Raw genomic sequence first — 12,934 nt, forward strand, 5'->3', positions numbered from 1 at the left:
TGGTGGGGCATACCTGGGATTCCATCTACTCCAGAGGCAGAGATAAGAGGATTGTAGTTGCGGCCCAACCTGGGCAAAAAGTTAGTGAGACTTGGTTTGGTGTGGTAAGAGCTTATGTGGTAGAGCTGCTTGCCTAGTAAGTTAGGCAGAATACTCGTATTTGAATTTTGAGATTGACTTACTTTGGTTTCAGAAGCCATGTTACCTGTGTTCTGTCTATATTGTCATCATAGTGCCTTTCAACATGGTCTGAAAACTGAGACCAGATTTTGGAAAGAGCGTAGTTAGTCTGAATTGTGTTTTAACCTCTTCAGCCTTCATCTTCCTTATGTATAATTTGTAGATAGTAGTACTTGTTTCTGTAATGTTGCTCTGAGGATTAGAAATAACATATAAGGTGCTTGGCATCGCTGCTGACATTTAGCAGCTATTTAATAAATGGAAGCTCAATTAGAAAAGCTGTTTATATTAGCTTTAACAAGAAATGCTGCAAATACATAGAAGAAGGAGCTGATTATTTTGAAGAAAGTAGTAGCCCTAAAATGGAGCACATTGATGTACAAAAGCCGTAAAGAATCTCAGTTTGAATAAAAATAACTTGAAGTCTATTGGTATAAAGCCATTCCTAGACAAGGTATTTGTGTGTATTTCCTCCCCCCATATTTTTTTTGTTGTTGTTGTTGGTACTAGGGTTTGAATTCAGGACCTCATACTTGCTAGGCAGGTGTTCTACCACTCGAGCTATAGACTCAGTGCTTCTTTTGCTTTAGTTATTTTTCAGATGTGGTTTCATTTTTTGCCCAGGGCCAGCCTTGGACCACAATCCTCTTATGTATGTCACCTGTGTAGTTGTGTTTTGAGATATGCACCACCACACTTGGCTTGTTGGTTGAGATGGGATCTCACTAATTTTTTTTTTTTGCCCGAGTTGGCGTTAAACTGTGATCCACCAGCGCTCTGCCTCCCAAGTAGCTGGGATTACAGGAGGGTACCACCATGCCTGGCCCCTATCTATCTCTCTATATATTTGTAAATTATCTATAATCTGTGTTTATAGATGAACTACTATCTTCATAAAGTATTGAATCAGCAATGAAATATTAGTTATTATTTTAGTAATACATTGTGTTACTAGGTTAAAATAAGCCTTCATTCATTAACTGTTTTTGAAGTTTGAGATGTTTTTACTTAAAGTTTTCTTAATCTGTAAATTCATTTTCTTTTTTTTTGCTGTACTAGGGTTTGAACTCAGGGCTTCATGCTTGCTAAGCAGGCACTCTACCACTTGAGCCACTCCATCAGCCCTAATGTTCTTTTAAGTGTCATCCCAACCTCCTTAATTGACGTGTGATGCACATCTTCTATACAGATAACTTTTTCCTTGATAACTTGAGAGGGGTCATCATTTGTAAACATCCTTTTAATACGATGTTATCGTTGAGTCATGACTTTAGGGTTCCTTGCATTTTGTGTGATGTGAGTCCAGACTGCCGTGCTGTTTGAGTTGTCACGTCTGCTTTGTGTAGTTTTCTGCTTTCTGCTCTTTATTCTTTAATCCCAGATTCATTTCTTTATGTGAGTATCTGTGTCGTGGCTTTGCTAGAAAGCATAGCGTTTATTTAAGTTCAAATGTATTGTTTTATTTGTAGTCTAAGGCCTGCTGATTAACAAAAAAGGAGCAGAATGAGGGTGTAGGCATGTACAATAAATACTGCATGTCTAAGGACTGGCATTAGGTGCACGATTCTTGATTAAGACCTTGTTCTTGAGTGTGTGAGATTAAGTTTGGGCTGACTTGCTTTCTGGAAGACAGCTGTTCAATAACAAAATTAACCAAATTCTTTCAGAATCGTTCCGATTTTCAATGCCAACACCGATGGCAGAAGGTTTTGAATCCAGAATTGATAAAGGGTCCGTGGACAAAAGAAGAAGATCAGAGGGTAACTTTGTACTCTTAATGTTCACTGTAGTTGGGCTTGCTGTGTTTCTTATTAATCTGTTGTTTTTACATATCAGGTGCATATTTGAGTCACTTGATTTTGTTTTGTGCAGTCTGTTTATATAAGAATTGAATGTTGAATATCTTGAAATAATAGATATTTTTAATTGAGTCAAACCAAACATAATACAGATAAACCTTTAAAAATTTTTTTTGGTACTGGGGTTTGAACTCAGGGCCTCACACTTGCTATGCAGTAACTACCATTGAAGTCACATCCCAGCCCTATTTTATTTTATTTTTTGCTTTAGTTAATTTTGAAATAGGGTCTCATGCTTTTGTCTGGGGCCAGAATCGGACCACAATCCTCCTATCTGTACTTCCAGTATAACTGTAATTACAAGTATATACCACCATGTCTGGCTTGTTGGTTGAGATAGGGTCTTGCAAGCTCTTTGCCATAACTGGCCTCAAACCAGGATTCTCCTGGTCTCTGCTTTCTGAGTTGCTGAGATTATAGGCGTGTACCACCACACCTAACTACATACAACCTTTTGTTTCTGAGAGTTTGGTTTGTGGAAGGAAAAATGCTTCCTATAAGTTTTGTTTCTTTGTTTAAAGCTTGACTTAGCAACATTTAGGGTATAGTTTTCTGTCAACATTGGATTAATATGTTAAAATCAGGGTTTTGGGGTTTTTTGCTTTTTTGTGTGTATGTATGTGTGTGATACCAGGGGGTTGAATTCAGAGCCTTGTTGTGCAAGCTTGGCAAGTCTACCAATTGAAACCATGCCCACAGCTCTTTTGTTTTTATTTTGCTTTTGAGACAGGCTCTCACTAGCTTTACCTTGGGATCATCCTGCCTCTCCCACCCAAGTAGCTGGGACTGCAGGAGTGAGTCATCATGCCTGGCTTAAAACAAATTTCAATTTTATTTTTACATTTGATAACTTGACGGGTAAGGAAGTCACTCTGACTTTTCTCCTGACCTTTAATGAACCCCATAATTAGACAAACAGCAGGTCATCATGTTTCTAGAGGGCTGATAACTAAAACTAAGATCATTCTTTGGGCAATGAAAGTCGGAGAAGAATAGAAGTTTCTACCAGGAATTGTTCTTTAGTTCATGCCCCTTAAGGCCTACCTATTGCTGAGGGAGTAGAGAGTTAAGAGCATCCTTGCTACTGCTCAAAGCAGATAAGTCAGTGAACACAGCACTAATCTAATTCACTTAATGGCTGACAATAAGTTTTAATATGTATGCTCTTATTTAAAAGTACATTTAATAAATCCTGAAATTTTATTTTTTAAACATAGTAAATCAATATATGTAGAGTGAAAATAAAAAATTCTGCTAATATACAATGTTTATGATGTGATATTTGATAATAAGGCAAAGTGGCAATCAGTGGGCTGGTAATAATTATTTTTACAACTTTAGGTAAAATAAAAAACAAACTTAAAATGTGAAAAAAGAATATGTCATCTGTATTTTTTTTTTTTGTTGCAATACTGGAGTTTAAACTCAAGGCTTACACCTTGAGCCACTCTACCAGCTGTTTTCTGTGTTGGGTTTTTTTGAGATAGGGTCTTGCAAACTAATTGCTTAGGCTGGCTTTGAACTGCAATCCTCCTGATCTCCGCTTCCTGAGTAGCTAGGATTACAGGCGTGAGTCACCAGTACTCAGCTCTGCCATCTGTATTTTTGTCTGTTTGAGAAAGGAAAAAATATAACAACAGTTACTATAGATCTTTCATGCCTCCAAACTGATTTATTTGGCTTTCTACTGAAGCTTTCTTTTTTTTTAACGATATAAAGTAAAACGCACATCTCAACGTTTTTATGGTTATTTCAAATTAATTTTGTAGGAAAGCAGTTTAACTTATGAGTCACTTTAATTAGCCCCTAAGTTGGGAACCAAGGTTTGTACTTGTCAAATGCTGAAGGATAATTTATTAGTAAAATTGTTTTTTGCAAATTAGAATTGTGGCTGGAATTTAATGCACTTATTAAAAATGACATTCTGTGGAGTGGCTCAACCCCTAGAGCTCCTGCCTAGCAAGTGCAAAGCCTTGAGTTCAAACCCCAATACTGCCAACAAAAAAAGACATTTTTTTCTCTATTTCCTATTTTTTTGATTTAATTTTTTATTAGCATAAATTAATTGTACAAAGGGGTTTCATTTTGATATTTACAGCATGCATATAATGTACTTTGATCAAATTTGCCCTATCTGTATTACTCTTTTTTTTTTAATGTCCTATTTTCTTATTGCTGGGATCTGACCTATGACCTTATGCATACAAGGCAAGTGTTCTGTTGCTAAACTACATCCCCAGTCCTGACATTCTTATCTTTAAAAATTCTCTTAAAGTAATGCATTTTAAAACTTTGTTTTTGTTTCTTAGGTTATTGAATTAGTTCAGAAATATGGACCTAAAAGGTGGTCTTTAATTGCAAAACACTTAAAAGGAAGAATAGGCAAGCAGTGTAGAGAAAGATGGCATAATCACCTGAATCCTGAGGTGAAGAAGTCTTCCTGGACGGAAGAAGAAGACAGGATTATCTATGAGGCACATAAGCGGTTAGGAAATCGGTGGGCAGAAATCGCCAAACTGCTTCCTGGAAGGTGCTTATATAAATGTATATATGTTTTTCTGTACTTAAAAATGTTCCTTATTACCTTAATATTAAATATATTTCAAGTACCCTGTTATTTCTATTTAAAATTAAAATTTAGAATGCATAATCATTTGTTTGGGATCATTTGTAATAAATCCATGGTAAGGAATGTAATTACAGAGAACTCAGGGCCTCATGCTTAGTAGGTAGGTGCTCTGCCACTTGAGAAACTCCCCCAGCCCTTTCCTTTTTCAATGTCTTTGAACCATGATCCTCCTTATTTCTGCCTCCTGAGTAGCTAGGATTACAGGTGTGAGCCACCGGTTCCTGGTGGCATTACTTTTTTAATGAAATATTTTATAGCAGTAATTGTACAATAAAATAACAGACCTTTAGATTATGTAAACATTTAATGTATCCCCCAAATCATGTTTACATGTCATTGCTAGCCAGGCAGACCCTCTTTGTTCAAACTCCATTGAAATGGAATCTAAATCAGATGTTAATTTCATATTGGATATAGTATCCAGTGCACATGATCAGAGAATTACAAAGATACTGGCTGAAATAAACTGCTGTGAAAGTGTATTAAGAAAATTCAGTTTTTTTTTTTTTTTTGGCAGTACTAGGGTTTAAACTCAGCCTCATGCTTGATAGGCAGGCACTGTACCACTTGAGCCACACCTTTTTGCTTTTTCAAATAAGGTCTCTAGTTTATGCCTGGGTGGGCCTGGGCTGCAATCCTATTTATGCTTCCCACATAGCTGGGATGACAGGTGTATTCCACCATGTCCCACTTATTGGTTGAAATGGGTTCTCCCAAATTTTTTGCCCAAACTGGTTTCAAACTGTGATCTTCCTGATTTTTGCCTCCTGAGTAGCTAGAAGCTACCATGCCCAGCTTGAAAATTCAGTTCTAAATAAATTATGGCACATAATTTACATAAATACAGCATCTCCATCTAAGGCTGCAGTGTGCTCAGTACAGTCTGTATTGCACTGTTCAGATGTTTCCAATAGTCTTTAGTATGACAGACCAACAACCTTGGGGAATCTCATACTTCCCTCAGAAGATATGCATGTGTTTTTATTGCTCTAATTTTTATGTAGTACCTTAGATTGTACCTAGTGTCTTTATATGTATTTTTAATTAATCTTTGTATATGGGGAAATATGCAGAGATCAAATATTGTTTTTGTTTTATAGATAAGGAAATTAAGGCATAGTTAAATTTTTTATCCAAGTTGCTAACCCTGGACTAGACTATTTCTAACTTTTGCCATGTTCAGTCTCTTATATCTTTTTTTTTCTGGTGGTACTGGAATTTGAACTCAGAACCTTGAGCTTGCCAGGCAGGTGGCTAGCACTTAACCCACACCCCCAGCCCTTTTTGCTTTAGTTATTTTTTAGATAGGGTCTTGAGTTTTTGCCTGTGGCTGGCCTGGACCAGGGTCCTCCTACATATGCCTTTTGTGTAGCTGGGACTCAGGTGTATGCTATTGTGCCCACCTCTTTTTGTTGAGATAATAGGGTCTTGTTAACGTTTTGCCTGGGTTGGCCTCCAGCCTCAATCCTCGCAATCTCCACCTCCTAAGTAGATGAGATTGCGGGCATGAGCCACTGCACGTGGCTCTTCTACATTTTTTTACTTTCCATAAAACCTAGTTAGTGCCTTAACATAAAGTAGGTTTTTAGTAAGTGTATATTTTATACAGATGGAATTTTCACTACAAATAACGATAAGTTGAAGATTTACATTTTTAACCTTAGGTAAGAGGGGAGCTAATGAACTACATTTTGTTCTAAGAAGTGAGAAAGAATAGTGGATTCTGTAACCTATGTTTTGCCTTTCATGACCCATTTTGTTCATGACTTAAGGCCTTTGCCCGTGCTATATTCTTTATCTAGAATGCTTTTTTTCTCCCTGTTTTGTTTTTGTTTTTCAGAAAGGATCTCACTATGTGCCTTGAACTTGTGATTCTCCTGCTTTAGCTTCCTGAGGGCTGGGGTTATACATTTGTGCCATGACAACTGTTTTTTTTTTTTTTTTCTGCTCTTATATGTCTGGTTCATTCTTGTCATTCAGAGCTTAACTTCACTGTCATCTTGTAGAGGCCTTCCTGCACACCTAACCAAAATTACTCCAGTTAGCCACTCTTCCTATCCTACTTTAGTTAATTGGCAATGCACTGATACATTTTTCTTATTTGTTTCTTTAAAAAAATTTTTTGGTTTACTTTTTAATTAGCATACATTGATAGTATGAGGGGTTTCATTGGGATAATTCCATAGATCCATATAGTGTACTTTGAACAGGTTCACTCTCTTCTTTACATTTCCTTACTCCTTTCTCATTTATTTCTTTGCTTTTCTATTCTTCCTTCCCCATTACCACATTTCTAGTGAGAATGTAAGCTCATGGACCTTCCTTGTCTATTTCGCTGCAACATCTATGGTGCTTAGAGCTGTGCCTGATAAGTAGACATACAGTTCACTTTTAGAATTTTTAAAAGGTGTCTGATTTCACATTGTGAAAATTTGTTTTAAGCACTTTGTGCAAGTTCTACAGTATTAAAAATTGTAGAATCTGTTTTCTTTTTAAAATTATGCACTTTTATTTCTTAGGACTGATAATTCTATCAAAAATCATTGGAATTCTACCATGCGAAGAAAAGTGGAACAGGAGGGCTACTTACAGGATGGAATCAAATCAGAACGATTGTCATCAAAACTCCAACACAAACCTTGTGCAACAATGGACCATTTGCAAACCCAGAATCAGTTTTACATACCTGTTCAGGCACATAATTTTAATATCTTTATTATTTAAAATATTTCCTTAGTTGCTGTATAGGAATGTATTTGGTTTCTTAAAAGGACAAGTAAAACACAATTGGGGGGATGAGATAGACACTTAAATTTCCAAGCTAAAAAATATGCCATAACTTTGACAAATATTTTGGCAAAAACTCATTAAAATATTTCCTTTTATATATAATTTTTACATTCAGAAATGTAATGTGTACATTTACTAACACTCTAGTTGTCTGCATCTTCGTTTATGCTTCAGTTAATTTTCATTTGTGCTTTAATATCTGTTATAGTTTCCACTGAAAATGTGTTCTGTGCTAGCAAGCCAAAGGCCTTGAGCTCAAGCCCCAGAACTTCCAGGAAAAACACGCACAAAGTGTTGTTTAATTGTAGTATTACTTATCTTGTAGGTGTGTATAAAATGGCTTAAAGGAGAAATAGTCAAAACTCATTCAAGTCATCATTTTGGGGGTACAGTAAATAGTTGGTCTTTGATATTTTTTGACTTGTCTCTTCTCCCCACTCCCAGTATCCAGTCATTTGGGTTACTTCAGTCTTTGTTTAGACAGATTATTAGAGATTATCCAAGTTCAGAATGGGACAAGCTCTATGTTGTCCCTTACAGTGCATTTTCCTACCAACAAGAAATTAATTTAGATTCTTCATAAGGCTTGTTTTACCTTTTCCTGTCTCCCTGTCTGTTATGACATTTTATTAATGAGCAATTCTTGGTCCTTTTCATATAACATGTAAAGACTAAGTCATGATGAATAGCATCTACCAAAAGATAAAACTGGACAAGGTGTTAAAAAAAATCTGTGCTTGCTCTGTCTCAGATTTTTAAAATTTTATATTTAATGGACATAAAGTTTTTTAAAAACATGCTTTAAAAAGAACCACTGACAGTGCTGATGTTTTAATTTATAAGTAGGAAAACATATGAAGACAGTATAGTTATCTGCTGATACTTAACCTTAGGGATTGTCTGTTTCTTTACATTTTTCTTTAAGAGTCCTAGATTTCACCAGCATAAACTGAAACATTATGCTTCTATCTTAGAAAGTTTGTCATTTAAATTTATTTTTTAACTGATAGAAAAATAATTTTAAAAAATTAACTTGGTGCCATTGGAGTGCTTAAGAGTGTAAGTCAAAATACGTTGGAAGTCAGGTGTTGTGGTGCACACCTGTTATTTCAGCTCTCAGGAGGCTGAGGCAGGAGGATCTCGAGTGGGAGGCCAAGTGGGCTCCTAAAGCAAACAAACAAAATACCCCACCCAACCCACAAAGTGTTGTAAGATCAGGATATTTCTTGTGTTTTAAGAATTATTTTCCTTTTTAGTAATTTCAGAAAGATTTGTATATTCGTAGTTCAATTAATTTAAGATAATTCTAATTTTATTTATAAATGTGACTTGAAGAAACAGGTAGATTGATTTGAAATACTCTTTCAGATTTTCATGAAAAGTTTGATAAAGATAAGTTTCTAATTCATTGCAGTTACCAACTTTGAGTGATAAGTGATACTAATTGAGTATTGTAAAAGTTAGGCTGTATTTTAAAATTTATCTGTAATGACTTTGCACTGGATAATGATTTAGGTAGGCCATTATAGAAAGTAGACAACGTCATATTTATTTGCTTTTCAGGTTTTTAAATTTCTTCTCTCATATTTCTTTCTTGTTTTTGGTGGTACTGGGGTTTGAACTCAGGGCTTTGCACTTGTAGGGCAAGCACTCTGCTACTTGAGCCATGTGTCTAGACTCTTTTATGTTCAGGATATTATTTAGATAGGGTCTTGAGTTTTTGCCCTGGGAGGACCTGGACCACAAAGCTATTTGTCTACAGCCTCTCACATAGCTGGGATCACAGGGATATACCACCACTCTGAGCTTATTTGTTGAGATGGGATTTCAATAACTTTTTGCCAGGGCTGGCAATCTTTGCCTCCCAAGTAGTTGGAATTATTGCTGTGCCTGGTTCATATTTCCTTTCATTATTGTTCACAAAACTCACATGGACTTTCACAGATCTTATTGTAGATGTTTTAGAAATGAGGTGGAATGATAGACTATTGTCAGTGTATCTATTCAAATACATGAGTGATTCTGATTGTTTTTCCAAGACAAGTAATAGAAGGAGCCCTGTTTTCCAATCTTTCTACTCAGAGACTAGCATGGGATGGTGGTAGGAGTAGGAGATAAAATTTTATGCTAGTCTCCAGCTCTGTGATAGCTTCATGTGAACTAGTCCCTTGTCTAAGAGATAGCAACACAATTATGTTGTCAGGAGATAGGGTAACCCTTCTCCAGCAGCTTGCCTGATAAAGTAGGCTAAGTAATTCTCGTACTTCATCTATAAAAGGTGATCAGTAGATTTTAGGAAGAGAGATGTAGTTACTAGATAAGAAACTATTGCAGGTATGAATTTTTAACATTATTAAATAAGTTTTTAGTGTTGGCATTTTATAGAAAGTTTACCTCAGATTTTAAAAATTTGTGTAGCATTATATGTGCAGAGTAATGCTTTACTAGAAAAAGTAATTGAGGGTGAATATGCTTAAAGCACATTATATGCAATGTGGAAATGTCACGATGTACAATTTACACATGCCAATAAACTAACAATGCTTTACTTACTTTTTAGATCCCCGGTTATCAGTATGTATCACCAGAAGGCAATTGTGTAGAGCATGTTCAGACTTCTGCCTTTATTCAGGTAACTGGTAACAGAAACAATGGAAGACTAGTGCCCATTCTTCATCGGCTAATGGGGTAAAAGCAACGCTATCTGTCCCATTTACTTTTTGCGTATTGTAAAGTTAAAGGGGAAAGTGTGTAAGTGGGTTTGAAAAAATATGAACTATACAAGTATAAGGTGATTGACAATACCAGTATAGTGATTCATTCATTCTTGCAATTTAAAGCATTCAAACATTTGAAAATTTAAATATTCAAACATTTGCTGAATTGAATAATATAGTTCAATGTACTAAAATATTTCAAGCATAAATTTTTCAACTGATATAGATGATACAAGGTAGTTTTTAGGTTTGTTTTTGGTTTTTTGAGATAGGGTCTTGCCATGTAGCCTAGGCTGACCTCAAATTTTTGATCATCCTGCCTCTGCCTTCTGAATGCTGGGATTACAGGCATGTGCCACTACACCTGACACAATTTTTTTTTTTTTTTGCGGTGCTGGGGTTTGAACTCAGGGTCTCATGCTTGCTAGGCAGGCGCTTTTACCACTTAAGCCACCCCACCAGTCCCAACAATATGTTTTTAATGCATTTAAATTTTCCCAAATCCTTTCTGCTGATTTGAAAATATTTACCAGCACATTTTTGGTGGAATTGTGATATACTAAGTATTTAGTATTCAGTAGCACTAAGCTTTATTAGAGGAAATACATTTTAGATTGCATAGAAGAAAATAAAAATTAGAACAATGACATTTTTAATTTTGTAAGTGGCCAGTTTCTCTCTCTTATTTAACTTACTTTAGCAACCCTTTGTTGATGAAGATCCTGATAAAGAAAAGAAAATAAAGGAACTTGAATTGCTTCTTATGTCAGCAGAAAATGAAGTTAGAAGAAAGCGACTTCCATCTGTAAGAAATAAGCTAAATGTTTACATTTTATGTTAGAATCTTTCATATATATGCTTTTATAGTTTTCAGCAGGTATAAAGCATTTTCAGTATGATATCACATTTTAATACGGTATAAACATAGTTTTTTAAATTTCTAACTTTGAGGTTATCTGATTATGATATGCAGTTCTTTGAGTATATTTTACAATGTTCTGTATTAATATTCTTTTTTCTTTGAAAAAAGGATGCTTCTTGAGTCATAAATATCAAGCAGACTTTGGGTAAAAACCTTTGATAAATTTTTTTGTGTGTGAAAAATTTGTGTGGTTTAGATTAGGCTTTGGTTTTATTTTAGACCTTCCATATAATGATGGATTTAATAGGAAAAAGTAAAGCTTGGAAATGAGCAACTTAATAGATGAAGAGAGACTTATGAGCTCCAAAATTACCTTTTTTCTCTTTGAAAAAAATTTCCTGTTTATTCTATTTAGAATATGAAAACTCAGTAAATTGGAAAAAGTAATACCATTAAAATATGTAGAAAGGAAGGGCTGGGGATATAGCTCAGTAGTAGAGAACTTGCCTACCATGAGAAGGCCCTGTGTTCAGTTCCCAGCACTGGAAAAAACAAACAAACAAACAAACAAACAAAACTTTCTAGAACATGTAGAACGGGAACATTGATTTTATGCCCTCTTAAAGAACTCTTTCAAAAAAAGAAGCTTTATATGGTTGTTGAGTTTTGTCTTATCAGGTATGAAAACTATTGTCTCAGATTTGGCTAATGAGAATAACTAGAAGTATTAAGTTAGGAAAAATTAAACAGGCCCTATTAGATGAATTAAAAGAAAAAAAGACACAAGCTTATACTTAAATGACAATTTTAAAAGTTTAAAATAATATCTTGAGTCTTTTTTATGTTTAGAAAAGGGCTTTCTTTCCCTTCTTCTGCCTCTCCCCCTTCCTCTTTTTCCTCTCTTCCTCCCTCTCTCCCTCTCCCTTCCTCTCTTCTTCCCTCCCTCTCTTTTCCTCTCTTCCTCTTTCCTTCCCTCACTTCCTCCCTTCCTTTCTTCTTTCCTTCCTTCCTCCTTTGGTGGGACTGGGGTTTGAACTTAGGGCTTTGTGCTTGCAGAGGATGCACTCTACCACTTGAACCACAGCTCCAGTCCCATTTTGTTCTGGTTATTTTGGAGATGGAGTCTCAAGCACTATTTGCCTAGGCTGGCCTCAAACCACAATGCTCCCTATGTCAGTCTCCCAGGTAGTAAGGATTATAGGCATGAGCCACTGGAGCCAGGCTAGAAAAGGACTTTCTTGAACTGGGGGGTGTAACTCAGTCATAGAGTGCCTGACATGCGTAAGTCCTTAGGTTTAATCCCAGCACTGAAAACAACAACAACAACAACAACAACAACAACAACAAAACTGTCAGTGTTGGTTTTCTTGATTTAGAGCTAAGAGTAAAATACGTTCAGAATGACTAGAAACTCAGACAGTATCTGTATGATAGGATAACCTGAGACTTTGAAATCATATTATGAGGCAATTGGTGATGTCTTTATACTAGTTAAAAAGATAATGGAAAATGATATGTGTTACTTGTAATAGGTGAGATATATTACAGAAAAAGCACACTTTTTGGCAATACTTGGATTTGAGCTCAGGGCCTTATGCTTGCTAGGCAGGCACTCTTACCACTTGAGCCATGCCTCAGCCTCTTTTTACTTTTAGTTATTATCTTTTTCAGATATGGTCTCACATTTTTTGCCCCTGCCAGGCTTGGACTGTGATTTTTCTACCTATGCCTCCCGTGTAGCTGAGATTATAGACATGCACCACCATACCTGGGTTATTGGTTGAGATGGGATCTCACTAACTTTTTTTTGCTAGGATTTATCTCAAACTGCAATCCTTCCTGAGTAGCTGGGATTACAGGCTTGTACCACAACACTAGGCCTTTTGCACTTTTTGTT

General features: G+C 35.8%; 1 protein-coding gene across 3 annotated transcripts in view; it reads left to right on the top strand.

Annotated features, from left to right (window-relative positions):
- Positions 1-12,934, top strand: part of Mybl1 (MYB proto-oncogene like 1) — a 43,196-nt gene that overhangs the window by 11,584 nt on the left and 18,678 nt on the right. For all 3 annotated transcript variants that reach the window (XM_020158787.2, XM_020158786.2, XM_074068587.1), the window contains exons 4-8: positions 1,848-1,940; positions 4,349-4,569; positions 7,188-7,362; positions 10,019-10,090; positions 10,876-10,980. In XM_020158787.2, coding sequence (XP_020014376.2) covers positions 1,848-1,940; positions 4,349-4,569; positions 7,188-7,362; positions 10,019-10,090; positions 10,876-10,980 — 666 coding nt within the window. The remainder of the gene's footprint in view (positions 1-1,847; positions 1,941-4,348; positions 4,570-7,187; positions 7,363-10,018; positions 10,091-10,875; positions 10,981-12,934) is intronic.

Source organism: Castor canadensis, chromosome 3, assembly GCF_047511655.1.
Source record: "Castor canadensis chromosome 3, mCasCan1.hap1v2, whole genome shotgun sequence".
Taxonomy (NCBI): domain Eukaryota; kingdom Metazoa; phylum Chordata; class Mammalia; order Rodentia; family Castoridae; genus Castor; species Castor canadensis.